The sequence below is a fragment of the Mirounga leonina genome, unplaced genomic scaffold (assembly GCF_011800145.1).
Source record: "Mirounga leonina isolate KUSES-001 unplaced genomic scaffold, KU_Mleo_1.0 Mir_197, whole genome shotgun sequence".
In the NCBI taxonomy this organism is placed as follows: domain Eukaryota; kingdom Metazoa; phylum Chordata; class Mammalia; order Carnivora; family Phocidae; genus Mirounga; species Mirounga leonina.
The window spans coordinates 13160272-13175370 of record NW_023270494.1 but is presented as its reverse complement, the minus strand read 5'-3'; the positions used below and the strand labels follow the sequence as shown (position 1 = coordinate 13175370).

Below are 15099 nucleotides of genomic sequence, written 5' to 3'. Positions count from 1 at the left end.
AAAACCAAACTGCTATTTTCTGACTTAAGAACTTCGTAAAGGTTTAATATCTCTTAACCAGGAACATACAGGTTTTTTCTTTGCCTCTTGTTTTAAACTTCACTAAAGAGAGCTTCAGTGGCCTAGAATTTGAAATTCGGTTTGTCTCCCTTTTGCATTTTACTTGCTGTTCAAAGAAATAATACTTCTTTATTACCCGAAAAAAAGTTTTCTGATCCTTTTATGTAACAGAGGGAAATTAAATTTTTGAGACATTGCCATTACTATTTATAGACTTGGTAGCAGCTAGACTAGAAGTGTGTGTGCTTTCTTTAGTTATCAAAATCTTTTTTGAGGGGCGCCTGGGTGACTCAGTTGTTAAGTGTCTGCCTTTGGCTCAGGTCATGATCTCCGGGTCCTGGGATCGAGCCCCACATCTGGCTCCCTGCTCGGCGGGAAGCCTGCTTCTCCCTCTCCCACTCCCCCTGCTTGTGTTCCCTGTCTCGCTGTGTCTCTCTCTGTCAAATAAATAAATAAAATCTTAAAAAAAAAAAAATCTTTTTTTGCACTTGGAATAGGACAAAGTAATTAAAGTGAGTTTTGATTAACATAGTGAAGCACCCTGCACTGACTCTCTTGGGTAGTTTTCTGAAAAGAAGTTTTAGAATAAGCATTTGTTTTTGTAGATGCTCTGCTTCTTCAGTATTTTTAATGGTTCAGTAAAATTTAGGATTCTCTCATGTTGTGTTTTGTTTACTTATAAGGTGCATGTGTTTAAAATAAATTTTTATTTTCTGTAGACAGTGGGATGAGCAGTTGGATCCTCGGCTAAATGCAAAACAGAAAGAGGCTGTTCTGGCCATTACAACTCCACTTTCAATACAGCTGCCTCCTGTTCTCATCATTGGACCCTATGGGACAGGCAAAACATTCACTCTAGCTCAGGCCGTCAAGCACATACTCCAGCAGCAGGAGACGAGGTGAGATGGTGGTTTGTGTGCTCTGATTTCATCATTAGGGCACAAGGCCTCTGTCCTTATTGTGAGTACAAAGCTAAGGCTAGCAAGACCACTTTAATTCAGCTTGTGGGGGGGGGAAAAAAAACACACCAAAACCCCAAAGGACTAAAATTTGAATTCTTTTAAAACATACTGTTTTTAAAAACTGGCAGTGTAGAGAATGATACCTTTTAAATAGCCATCAAAATTCCAAGTCTGCAAAAGGAATTGTGATATATGTTACAGCCAAAAGAGTTGGGTGCGTAAAAAATGTTCTGTGTGATAGATTTAAAAAGAATTTGGGGGAACTTGTTTCCTTTACAGCTTAAAGAGTAATGGTTTCCTGAAAACATCATTGAGTAATATGTTGGAGATTGCTGAGTAGGTTGAGGGAAATGTATGATATTAAGATGGCCACTGCTTTTGTTTGGTATTATACTGCTTGAGTAGTTTTGTGTTTTATCATTCTTTTTATTTGCACCATTTATTTCAGCAGGATCCTCATTTGCACCCATTCTAATAGTGCTGCTGACCTCTACATAAAGGATTATTTACATCCATATGTAGAAGCAGGCAATCCCCAGGCAAGACCTCTCAGGTATTTTTTAAGGCTTATTATGTATCTGTATCATACTTTATTATTCTTAAGAAAAGGTGTCTGTAAAGATTTTAGTAACTTGAAGAACACAAAATCTTTAACTGTACGTTGGCATTTGGAGGTGATGCCTTTTGAAGCAGTCATTTAAAATTAAGGAAAAATTTAAAATCTTTGACCACATTCATTTCTTAAACATTAAGTAAAGAGAAAGACATCCTTTTTTAAGTTTTGTATGTAAAAATGTTGTTGCAATCTGAGCAAATTTTGATGTGTACCTCTAAAAGATACTATGATGAAATAATATAAATATGATTTATTTAAATCAAATTTAATTAAAACTCCAGCATATTTTGCATGGCAGAGTAGTCATGCAGTAGATATAAAATTTTGACTGTGATCATGCAGGTAATTTCATAGAAGCTACACTTTAGAGAAGCATGAAATATTGATACGATTTCTGCAACAAAATGTATTTGACTGGTATTTAAAACTTTTTGCAGTCATTTAAGAAACAAAGCGTCAAAAGTTTACGTTGATACAGAAAGGTCGTCTTAAATGTATATGGATATGAAATGTACTTAAATACGGATTGTGGGGGAATAAAATCCTTTTCTTCAGAAAACAATAAAGAATCATTGAATGGTTGTTTATACACCATTTGCTTTCATTGTTATATGAATTAATGTTTAGTTTTGCCATTTTACAAACTAATAATGTCATGCCCTGTGTTGTTCGAATACAATTATTGCTTACAAATTAATTTCTAACCACACTTTTGAATCATAATCCACTAACTTTTTATTTCTAGTTGAGTCCAGGCATGGAAAAATGAGATTACGCTATTTAATTCTTAATAACCACAACCAAAGCCATTTGAATGATTTTGCAGTTGCATTAAAAAGAACAAAAGAGAAAAAGGTGGTGTGGCCTGCTAACACAAGTTTTTATGCCATACTTTGTTTTCACTCTGGAAGATAAATTAGAGCAGAAATAATTGTTTTAAGTAGAATCCAGTTGTATTTAATAAGAAAATATCACATATATACAATCGCTATAAATGAAAATGTGGTATTATTCATCACTGGATAAGTTCATCACTAACTAGTTTGCTTCAGATTCTAATCTTCTTTAGTCATAAGTAAAAGCTCAGTAGCTAGTAGCAGTGTTGCTATGAGTGTTCTTACTTTAATGGAGGTGTTTCATTTGCTTTTGTTGTTGGTGTGTGTGTTTATGTTTGTATATGTGTGGGGTACGTAGGAGCTGTGACGGCCTCAATTGTCATGGTGTGCTTGGGCTTGGAAGCAATGAGGTAAAGCCCCCTCACATCTTGATTGACCTAGGATAGGTCATTTGTTATTTGGGTCGGAAGAACTGTTGTTGATTCACATCTGCCATGCGACTAGCATTATGTTTAACTTTTCCCACGTAAAATTATGTTTTGAAGGTTATAATCCAACAGGTAGTGCGTCTAAATGTGTAGAATCAGAAGTTACGTCTCAGTAGGGTACGTGTGTAGTTGTAGTGGCCCAGAGAGAGAAACTTGCTCTTTAGCAGAAAATCTCACCTCTCCGTAAGTCTTAAGAGTGGTTCAGTCAGAAAGCTGGAAAAGTATTTAAATACAAATTTCTAGTTATTTCATTTAGTAAACAGAATAAAATAAGAAGAGGCTTGACTTTTACTAAATCTTTTCTTTTTGTGGTCCTATATTTTCACCGTGGTTTTTCTCTTTGGGAATGGTGTTAACTTGTAAATGTATTTCCTAGGAGGATAGTGCACTGAATTATTAAAATTTATTAGTACCATCTGTACTCAGACTAATTTGTAATTATCCTGATGGACAACGAACATGAGAGGTATGGGAGATGGGATAGAGGAAATTAGCATGGCTGAGCACTCTGGGGAGAGCTTTATCTGTCCCAGGATACAGGGGAAAGAACACAAGGGGGCACTAAGTGTCTGCGTGTGACTTTGAAGATGTGCTGTCTCTGTGGTGTACGACGGCTGAAGAGTTTGCCTTCTGCGTAGTGTAGTCTAGAGTGGGCCATAGTAAATGCCGTAAAGTGTGAAAATGGTCATGAACGTTAAATAGTTTAATACAGTACATATGTTCAAATATACACACTTAATGGTTGAAATGTATAAAATTCTATTACTTGCCAGGAGTTGAGCTTAAAATATTTGGGGATGGAGGTTTTAGAAACCATTTTAGATTATATTTCGTTATTTCATTTAAATTAGTAGACCTTAAGACGGACTAGAGAGGAAAACACAGTTTCTGTGTGTGGTTCTGAAGATCGGTATCTGGTTCTGGCAGACTTATTACTTAGTAGATGGAGGTTATCTATGGAGAGAGTGTATATTTATTGCTTTCTGGGCAAATAGAAGGTATTTGTTGTTTTATACAGATCTTCAGAGTAATAGATTTTATTCTGGGATCAGGTCTTTCTGATTCTGTAGTATCTTGTGTAATAACATTTTGGGGGGTTTATTTTATATGAATTCAATACATGAATAAAATTTCAGGCAATCTCCTACTCTAACAATCATAATTCATGTGGGATCTGTGGATGGTTTGTTCCTAGAAATATGTAAATTACTTAATTGGTGTCACATTTCATACTATGAGCTTGAAGGTGACACTTGTCACTATTCTGCAGTTTTTATTTTTATTTTTATTTTTTTAAAAAGATTTATTTATTTACTTGAGAGAGCGAGAAAGTACATGAGAGGGGGGAGGGTCAGAGGGAGAAGCAGGCTCCTCGCCGAGCAGGGAGCCCGATGCGGGACTCGATCCCGGGACTCCAGGATCATGACCTGAGCCAAAGGCAGTCGCTCAACCAACTGAGCCACCCAGGCGCCCTATTCTGCAGTTTTTAAAAAATGTTGGTTGTGTTTTAAATAATCTTATAGACAGTGTCTACTTCTTAAATGTTGCACAAAATGAAAGCACCAAGAAAATATTTAAACTTTTTGAAGTCAGCGCCAGAATATTGTACTTCTAAGGAAATATAGGCTTAACGATCAAACTTTTTCTTTTTAGTAGCTTCAACTTGAGGTGGTTTTCCAAGGTAATTGCAAAAAAAGTCAGTAGTGAGACTTAGAACTTCAAGTTTTATTTTTCCTTTGAGGGTGAAGTGGTGCTTGGCATTAGTATTAATGAGTAATTTGAAAAACCATTTTTCCAGTTTTACAATGAAATTTTCATTTAGGAAAGTATGGAAAATATAGAAAAGAACAAGGAGGAAAATAAAATTATCTGTAATCTCAGCACACAGTGATAAATACTACTAACATTTTGGAGTTTAGTTTCTAGTAATTTCTGTGTTTAAATGCACATATATTAGTTAATATTAATGGAATCATAATTTTAAATGATTTTTTCAGATAATTTGTAAAATGAGAGTTTTCATTTACATAAAAGTAAATTCCGCTTTGCTGATCTAATTATTTTTTATTAAAACCTAAAACATGTTGTTTAACCTTTTTGTATCTATTTAAAAGATTTTATTTATTTGTGAGAGAGAGCGAGCATGAGTGGGGGAGGAATAGGGGAAGAGGGAGAAGCAGGCTCTCTGCTGAGCAGGGAGCCCGATGCAGCCCCCAGGATCATGACCCAAGCCAAAGGCAGGCGCTTAACTGACCGAGCCACCCAGGCACCCCCATTTTTGCATCTTTTAGAAGTGATATTGGTTACTTTTACCAAGTTTACAGTCCTTCCTATCAGAGTAATGCTTTTAAAATATATTTCTTTACTTTTCTAATTTATATATATATATTTTTTTGCTTCGCTTAAAAGTAATAACCAGTTTTTAAGTGTATCATGAAAGGTGAGAATACATTTTAGGAGATCATTGGATTAGGTTTTGTGCATATTACATTTGAGCTGCCTTTTAAATATCCTAAAGGAGACAAATGTTAAATAAAAAGTTGATATGCATTCTGGAGATGAGGTCTTGGCTGGAGAGAGAAAAATGTGTTAGTCACTAGAGTACTGGTGGTGATTGAAGTCATGAGCCTGGCTGAGATGGGCAGGGAGAGAATAGGGCCCGAGAAGAGGAGTGTGATGAGTAAGCCTAGGGGAACTCCAACCTAGAGAGGAAGAACGAAGGCAAGGAGAGGTTGAGTCATGGAAGCTGAGGGCAGAGAGTGTTGCAAGGAGGGAACAACCACAGGGCTGGATGCTGCTAATAGTCAAATACTGTGATGGGCCTGGAGAATATCCAAAAGAGTTAGTAACATGGACGTTTGTATCCCTTGATCGGACCCCATGCTCTCCTGAGTTCTTTTTTACTTCTTTGATTGCTTCTTGCCAGTTTTCTTTACTGTTTCCCCTTCTTTTCCCTGCCTCTAAATGTTGGGGTAACCATCAGTCATTCTCCCAACTAGTTTCTTTTTTATCTACACTTATTCCAGCTGCTCTCATCTAGTCCCAAGGCTTAAATATTATCCCAATTGTGTATTTCTTTTTTTTTTTTTAAAGATTTTATTTATTTATTTGAGAGAGAGAGAATGAGAGAGCGAGTACATGAGAGGGGTGGGGGTCAGAGGGAGAAGCAGACTCCCTGCCGAGCAGGGAGCCCGATGCGGGACTCGATCCAGGGACTCCAGGATCATGACCTGAGCCGAAGGCAGTCGCTTAACCAACTGAGCCACCCAGGCGCCCCAATTGTGTATTTCTTGTCCCAGACATTCTCCTGAACTTCAGACTTATACATCCCCCTGCTTATTGACTATCCCCACATGGATGTCTGTTACTGAATTTGTCCACGACTGAATTCTGTTCTCACTTCAGATCTGTTCTTCACTTTGACCATCTTTGTAAACACCACTGTCGTTCATCTAGTTTCAAAGGCACAGAATCATCCTTTCTCTTAAATTGCACATCTGGTTCACTAAATCCCGTCAGCATTACTCTCAAAATGTGTAGTGAATCCAACCATTTTCACATCTTTCCTGTTACCACCCCTGGTCCAAGCTGTCATTTTTTTCTTGTCCAGACCCTTACAACAACCTCCTAGCTGGTCTCCCTGTTTCCCTCCGCTGCCCCTGCCTCTGTTCCGGCCGGTGGTGTGTTGCAGCCAGCTTGTAGTGGCTTGTGAGAACCAATCATGTACATGTCTTCCCAAGTTCATGTTTGGTGACATCATGTTGGTAGCTTGAAATTGGCCATGGTAGTGGATTTTACACCACAGAAGTCAGCAAACACTACGGATCTGCTCCACCCCTACCCTCCAAGCTGGTTGTTCAACATTTACCAGCACACCACTGTCCAGCCCTCCCCCTCCCAGCTCCCCAAACTATATATTCTGTCCAGAGAAAGAGTGGTCCTTTACCAGCATAAGTCAGATCATGTGACTGCCCTGTCAGAACTCTCTGATAGCTTTCCATTAAAATCAGAGTAAATCAAAGCCTTTATGAAAGCTGGGAAACCATGTGATTTGTCTCTGTGCTGGAGCATAGTAGACACCCAGTAGATCTTTGTTATATGTGAGTGGGTTAGAGATGGGTGGGTGGGTGGATGGATGGATGCCTTGTTTCTGTACCATTTTAGTAGTCTATTGCATGAGGCCTATTAATATTTTTCTTTTGCAATTAATGGAAGAGATGGTCTTTCTTAAGATTTTTCTGATTGTCCAAAATTTAAATTTATTTTTAAATCTCCTTTAGATAATTTAGGTAAATCTCCTTTAGATTTAAACATGGGTGTAAGAATTCTGAGGTGAAATGCAGATAACTTTTAAGTTTCTGTTGTAGGTGTGCAATTCACGTTTTTTTTTTTTTTTTTTTTTGAGCATAGAGAATTACAATATGAATTAAGTATATTTTTGTAAGAATATTCTAGAAAAAAAGTAATTCCCAAATGGGAATCTTTTGAACTGAAAAAACTATAGTGCTTATGAAACTGTTTGTCATTCTGTTGTAAGATTAATCTGAACACTTAAAAATAATTAGATATTTATTTTATGATAGTACATATGCTTTCTGTTTGAATCCTTTTTTGGTAGGGCATAGTCACAGTTGTGTGTTAAATTCTAATTCAGTAGAGTGTTAATGGTTACCAGATTTATTTGTTAATTTTCAGATATGGCAGTCTTAATGTAGTAATGTTAATTTTTTGATTATGCTGGTAAGATGTTAATAAATATAAATAGGAAATATTATCTTCTTTTATAGGGTATATTTCAGAAATCGCTGGGTAAAGACTGTCCACCCAGTTGTGCATCAGTACTGTTTGATCTCGAGCGCACATTCCACCTTTCAGATGCCACAGAAAGAAGATATTCTTAAACACCGAGTGGTTGTTGTTACATTGAATACTTCCCAGTACCTCTGTCAGTTGGACCTTGAACCTGGTATGCTGACTCAAGACACAGATAGGGTGTCTCTAAATGCATAGGGTTTCTGCATTCAGTTTAGACCAGGGGTTGGCAAACTATAGCCTGTGGGCCAAATCTGGCCTGTTGTCTGTTTTTGTAAATAAAGTTTTATTGCATGGAACACACCCATGCCCATTTATTCACCTGTTTATTATGTATGGGTGCCTTTGTGCCACAGTAGCTGAGTTGAGTAGATGCAACAGAGGTTGTATGGCCAACAAAACCTAAAGTATATACTGTTTGGCCCTTTACCAAAAAAAAAAAAAGTCATCCCCTAGTTCAGACATTTGAGTGACCACTATTCTGTTTGTTCTCTTATCAGATGGTGTTTACTTACTATTGGTCATGTGAAAAATTCAAATTTGGATAGTGTTGGTTTTTTTTTTTTTTTAAGATTTTCTCAAGTTTTTGCTTTAAAATGCTTTTGTGTTACACAGTGTAGAGACAGCAATCATGATAGGTTTTTTTAAGACATACTATTAAGATTATTATATTTAAGTACAGGAATCTGTAAAATCAAACTAATACGAAGTACAGATAAAAGGTGACAAGTAATTCTGATAAGTATGGCAGAACTTAACCATCAAAAAGTGGTACCACTTTAAGGTACTTGCTTTGGAAGAATATTCATTTATTACTGCCATATTATAATGGTTGACATTGCTCAACACTTTTTTGCTCTCTCCTTTTGGAATTGCTTTCAGAGCCAGTGACAGATTCTTTTGAACATTGGAGTCCCTGGAAGGTAGATACTGTTCTCTTCACCTTGAATTACTGGCATCTGGCCCAGGGTATAGATACCTGGAGGCCCTTGATAAACCTCTCTTTATCTTAAATGAATGAATGGTGGCCAAACTTTCTTTTTTGAGGGTAGATTTAATTTTAGAAAAGCTTCAAAATCTTTCTGAGACATGTCTGGTAAATAAGGTAGGTGATCAAATTGAGCAATACCATTAGGGGTAAAAAAAAAAAAAAAAAGAGAGAGACGTGCCTCTCATGTAATGAGACTTATTTTCTTGTGCATGCAGTTCATAGCTGGCTGGTGAGGGCAGTTACAAAAGCAGAGTTTCAAAAATGTTTTGAACAAGTGACTGCATCATTGGAGTGAGTTCTATTTCCTCCCAACTGACTTCTTTGAATGGAACAACACTTATTTGAAATGTAAATTTTGGTATGTTTATTTAACAATCAGTCTCATTACTTCATGGTTATACTCTGCGTATTTGCCACGTAGATGAAATGCCCAAACCTCCTAACAGTGTAGTTTTGTGGGGAAGTAAAGAATGGCTTTGAAGAGCAAGAACATGGAAGAATAACTTAGAAGTTGCCTATGTCCTTTGTTCTGGGCATTGCTTATATTTGATTTCATTTAATTCTTGTATCAGCCCTCTGGAGGGAGGGTTCTTGGACAGATAAGAAAACCAAGGCTCAGGCTGAATCCGTTTGGTTAATTCAAGTTACCTGTACTAGCTTAAGCAATAGCTGTAACAGTTTCATGATCTATCCAGTTCCTGAGTCAAGCCTAGCTCTATTTACTTGTTATCTAATGAAAACAGTAGTTTTTAAGTAATTAGTTTTGTAGAACAAAAAACACAGTCTCATTAACAGGGAGAAAAATGCCCAAGCGTCTATTACGTTTAGGCCACTGTCAGGAAATAGACAACAGTTATTAATACTTAAATTATCAACCATAACCATTTGTATGAATGGATGATGATGGTGGTTATTACTGCCAGTTAGTAAGATTTAGAAGGTTCCCAACCAAAAAACAAGTTGCATTACAGAGTTGCATAAAAAATGGTTTGGAACTTGCTGATATTCATAGAAATAGGGATAGCAATAGAGGTTCAGTTCTTGGGCCCTCCTCAGAGGAGGCTAATTAATCCAGAGAGTTTTATAACTTTGTCATTCTGTTGAGACACTATTTTGTTCTTTTGCTATGCTAGTAAAAAGAAGGCCCCCTTCTTCCTAACTCGGTGTATTGGCCATAGGGGAGAACTTTTTCCTTCTCCACATTGAGACCGTGAGATTTTTGCCTCTTTCCCCCCACTTAAGGGCAAAAGGACTTTCTCCTCCCTTCTGTACACAGAATCTTGTGCCCCAGGGTGAGTGGCAATAGCATTCAAGATGTGAGATGCCTCCTACTCGAGATGCTTGATATCTGTCTGTCATTTTTTGCACACTGGTGATTCTGTTTTTCAGCCAGGGTAGGCTGTTAGACTAAATAATTTTACACACACACACACACACATACACCCCTAAATAATCAAATTAGTGAATTGCTAATCGATAACCTCTTTGTTTCAGTCAAGGTTGGATTATAACTTTCTCCCTTATATTAGATTTCAGGTATGATTTTCTTTATTGTTCAATACGTATGGTAAAGCTAAAGTTACTTATAAACTGCCATTGTTTTATTTTTGATATTTTGTCACATAAATAATGAGAGGACTATCAGTGTCTAGTTGCCAGCCCTTCTTTTTTGATGAAAAGCTGCTATCTTGTACTTCAAACATCTTTTTTATATGTACTCAGTCAACTATTTCTCTGGGGGGTCCTTAGCACCAGATGCCATTTCATATCTATTATTGGGTAGAATAGTTCTTTCTTTTCATCTCCGTTCTTTAAGTAATGATTTAAATTAACGATTTTCTAAATTGAGGATTGGCATTACAAGTACTCGTAACTCTGAAATGAGCCCACTGAACTCTTGCCTTAGCAGAAAAGGAAAGAACTGCTGCTGCCTTTATTGCTGCTGTGTGTTGCTTTACTGTGTTTATTACTGTGCTTTGTAGGGTTTTTTACACACATCCTGTTAGACGAAGCTGCCCAGGCCATGGAGTGTGAAACCATTATGCCTCTAGCGTTAGCAACTAAAAACACTCGGATTGTCTTGGCTGGTGACCACATGCAGGTATGTGCCCTCTGAGTCATCATATTGAAGGAACTACTAATTATATTTTGATGTTTAATATTCTGTTTTCTAAAACGTCCTCTGAGATTGTGCTATGTATTACAGTTTAAGTACTTTAAATATTTCTGTACTAATAATGAAAAATACTGCTTTTTCAGAAGGAAAATTACTATCCCACTGTTTTTTTTCCTTCTTTGGATAGGGAGTGGAATGAATGAGTCTGTCAGTGTTATAATTTTCATGTTTTTAATTTGAAGATGAGCTTTCTAGAGTGTGACTATTTGATTTTTACTTTTCTTTAGAAAATAAACTTAAGTTATCCTTCCTACAGTTCCCCAGTTCTTGTCCCTAGCATTTGTTTTCATGAAGGGTTGATTTTTTTTGCCATCATAGGAAACAGAGTATACTTAATTCAAAATGATAGCCCACATCTCAAAGAATGTGTCTGATTTTATGTATTTCAGTACCTATATAAGGAAAGAGAGAGAGAATTTTTGTATTAATCTTTGTTTTACGAAGTTGCAGTTTGAAGTTCTTTGTCTTTTGCTGTAAACGGGATTGAACCTATATAGTATTGTAGCTCTGACGACATCCAGGAAAGAGCTGAATGTAGAGGAAGAAATTCTGTTTTTGTTTCTTTGCCAAAAGTAGTTTAATTTTGTTCTTTAGTCATCAAAGGTATGATCAAGAATGGCTCCTTATACTTTATGAGATAAAAAGCATTATTTTACTGATTATTAAATTAAATTTTTTAGTCATAGGCTGTATATCCTTCCAGCTCACCCTTTTAAATAGTTGATCAGTTTTAGTGAAATAACTGATTAACTCTCCCAGTGATGCAGTGGGTTGCATCTCTGAAAGTTAGTGAAGTAATAGCTATTTATTATTATGTTGGAGGAGCTCTTTGTTAATCTATGTGTAGAAACTCTGTGCTACTGTTGATATACTGAAATGAAAAGTTAGAAATTTTAGCCTAGTTCTTTATAGTAGTAAAATTGTTCAGAGAAAGTATTTTCGATTCTGCTTATTCCAGCATTCAGCATGTTGAGATTTAGTACATTAGAGGTTTCAGCGTAGTGGATTTTTTTATAAGTAGGTCAAAAAAGTGCTACTTGCATATTTAGTTAAATTTTCTCTGTATGTTTGTCTGTTACAGCTCAGTCCTTTTGTTTACAGCGAGTTTGCCAGGGAGAGAAACCTTCATGTTTCATTACTTGATCGACTCTATGAGCATTACCCTGCCGAGTTTCCTTGTAGGATCCTCCTATGTGAGAACTACCGCTCCCATGAAGCTATCATCAAGTAGGTGTGAACTGCCCCTTCTGTATCACACTTCCTGCAGTCTGGTGGGTGCGAACTCTGTATGGCACTGGTACGAGGGACAGACTGTTGCCAGCACAGTTACATGGTGTCCCTAGCATTGCAAATTATGTTAAATTTTATTTCCGAAAAAGAGTACCTCAAAGGTCAGCTGCAATTTTTCACAAAATAGGCAATCCTGGAAACTAAAATTTTAGTTTCTACCAGTTATGATGTTTTCCTGTGACTAAATATGTAATATATATGTAAAACTACATGAGGTAATAAACAGATACATTGACAGAACACATAGTAGTTTCTTTTATGTCTGGCTGTGTTATATAAGGAATCTGTTTTAAAAGTAGGGAAAGAAGGGAGGAAGCAAGTAAGGAAGGAAAAATCATGAAACTTAGTCATAAAGTTTTTAAAGTTTTCTATTAAATACAGTATGCCTCTATAAAAGTAAAAATATCCTAAATGACAGCTCAATGAACAGTCACAAATTGAACATACCTATGTAACCCAGCCTCCAGATGAAGAAACAGAACATTAGCAGCACTCTGGAAAGCCCGTTTGTGCTCCTTTCCCGTCACTACCCCACCAAAAACTTAGTTTTTTAAAGTTTAGTAACATTGATTATGTTAGTCAGTGAAAACCATTTTTAGGTTTCTCTGAAAACAATAAGATAGATATAAAAATAAATTTAGATTTAACTATGGCTTTTATCAATCTCTCAAAATATGGTTCTCCTTATTGTTGCCAGTCATTTGCTGCAGTCAGTAATGAATCAAGTACTTAGTATTTTTCATCAGTAAAAAGTATTCTTTTTGCAGCTGAAGACTTGAATGTCCTTCGGTTGTATGTGTTTCAGTGTCTATATATCTTTGTGTTTGCATGTGTAAGTAAATGATCCATATAAATAAAAATATGTATTAACCAGGAAAATAGCTAGCAATTTCCTCATAGAGCAAGATTCTTATCTAGTATTGACTATTGTCATTTCTTCCTTTTCTTTCTATATTCTGGCTTCACATCTGACCAGATTCATTTAGCAATGGTATACTAGGAGCCTACTCTGTTGTTATTGCTGTGATTAATTTTGGGGACAGTCTTGCCCTCATAGGTGTTAGGTGTTTGAATTAAAATTAATCATGGACATAAAGCAGCATTATTAGAGTTGACTATAATTTATAGTCAATATAATTTTTTTCTTATGGATAAAGTTAATTTTGATGATAAATCACTATTTATTTATTTATTTATTTTGGTCTTTTTTGGCAGTTACACCTCTGAGCTCTTCTATGAGGGCAAACTGATGGCCAGTGGAAAGCAACCAGCACACAAGGATTTCTACCCACTAACTTTCTTTACAGCACGAGGGGAAGATGTACAAGAAAAAAATAGCACAGCTTTTTATAATAATGCAGAGGTACCTTAGTTCTTTTGCAGATTATTGACATTTTCACAGTCACATGGTCAATTCTTGTTGACTGTTCATTTACGATTTTGGGTTGACGTCCTATTGTATGTCATTTACATGAAAATAGCATGTAAAGTTTATTCTTTTTGTATTCTGTTGATTTGTTAAGATCAGTCTCCTGTGGGAAACAAAAACTGATTTACATTTTGATTACATTTGATTTGCATGTCTTTTTTTTTTTTTTTTTAGATTTTATTTTTTATTTATTTGACAGAGAGAGAGCACAAGCAGGGGGAGAGGAAGAGGCAGAGGGAGAGGGAGAAGCAGACTCTCCACTGAGCAGGGAGCCCGATGTGGGGCTCGATCCCAGGACCCTGGGATCATGACCTGAGCTGAAGGCAGATGCTTAATCGACTGAGCCACCCAGGCGCCCCTTGATTTACATTTCTTATGACAAAATACAAAATACATTACTTCGTTTAAAAGAAAAGCCAATATTTTCATATAATTATTATTGTTAGCTGACTAAAATAGACTGTGATTATATTTCATAGTACATACTCAAATGAGTTATTATTTTATTTATTTAAAGATTTTATTTTTTATTTATTTGACAGAGAGAGAGAGACAGCAAGAGAGGGAACACAAGCAGGGGGAGTGGGAGAGGGAGAAGCAGGCTTCCTGCGGAGCAGGGAGCCTGATGTGGGGCTCGATCCCAGGACCCTGGGACCATGACCTGAGCCGAAGGCAGACACTTAATGACTGAACCACTCAGGTGCCCCTCAAATGAGTTATTGTTTTAAATGAGTAAGACTTGAATTGCAGAATCCTGTGCTCCAGAGAGATTATACAGGCCCAGATGACAGTGTGGCTAAGCCATTATGTGCTATGACCTGTATGGTTCTCTTATAGTTTCTTACTTTCTAAGTTTAGAGAGAACGTGGGTAAATGGTCAGGCAGCAGACAAAAACCTGGTGAAGTCTTTAAGGGCCAGCAGGCCAGAGACTCTGGGGTTAGGTTCTGGCTGTCATAAGGGAGTGGAGTTCTGGACTTCAGGAAACCCAGAGGAGGGGGTATGCTTGGTTGGTCATTAGAGGAATGGGTCTTGATCTGTGATCTCCATTTCCCTTTCTTCTCTTGAGTCCCATGCTTTACTCATTTTATTTACAAAGAAATGGGTCTTATTATGTAATGGTAATTCATCTTTCCTTTTAAAAATTGATCAGAGGTCTATAGTTAGAAGGCAGTATAAGAAAATCAACTGCTGTTAACTGTTCAGTATAGGTGTTCTGCAGCATAGAGCTGTGGAAAATGGGATCTGATGCTCACCAGCTGCCCAAACCACCTGGAGTAACTCTTTCATCCCAGGGAGCTAGGGGAAAGGGGAACTGCCTCTCAGCTACTGAGATAGCCTTTCGGTAAGAGCTATGTGGGGATGGGTGCAGTACCTAGCTTGAATGCCCTGGCCTCCCTCTTCTTACTGAGTTTCTATACGCTTTGTTGAATAAATGCTT

The 15099-nt window shown here is 36.8% G+C and overlaps 1 protein-coding gene across 1 annotated transcript in view; it reads left to right on the top strand.

The window, feature by feature from the left end:
- The window catches only part of HELZ (helicase with zinc finger), a 164714-nt gene that overhangs the window by 83433 nt on the left and 66182 nt on the right, over positions 1-15099 (top strand). Inside the window, exons 17-22 of the mRNA XM_035026358.1 lie at positions 780-959; positions 1471-1575; positions 7750-7928; positions 10748-10866; positions 12023-12168; positions 13447-13594. Coding sequence (XP_034882249.1) covers positions 780-959; positions 1471-1575; positions 7750-7928; positions 10748-10866; positions 12023-12168; positions 13447-13594 — 877 coding nt within the window. The remainder of the gene's footprint in view (positions 1-779; positions 960-1470; positions 1576-7749; positions 7929-10747; positions 10867-12022; positions 12169-13446; positions 13595-15099) is intronic.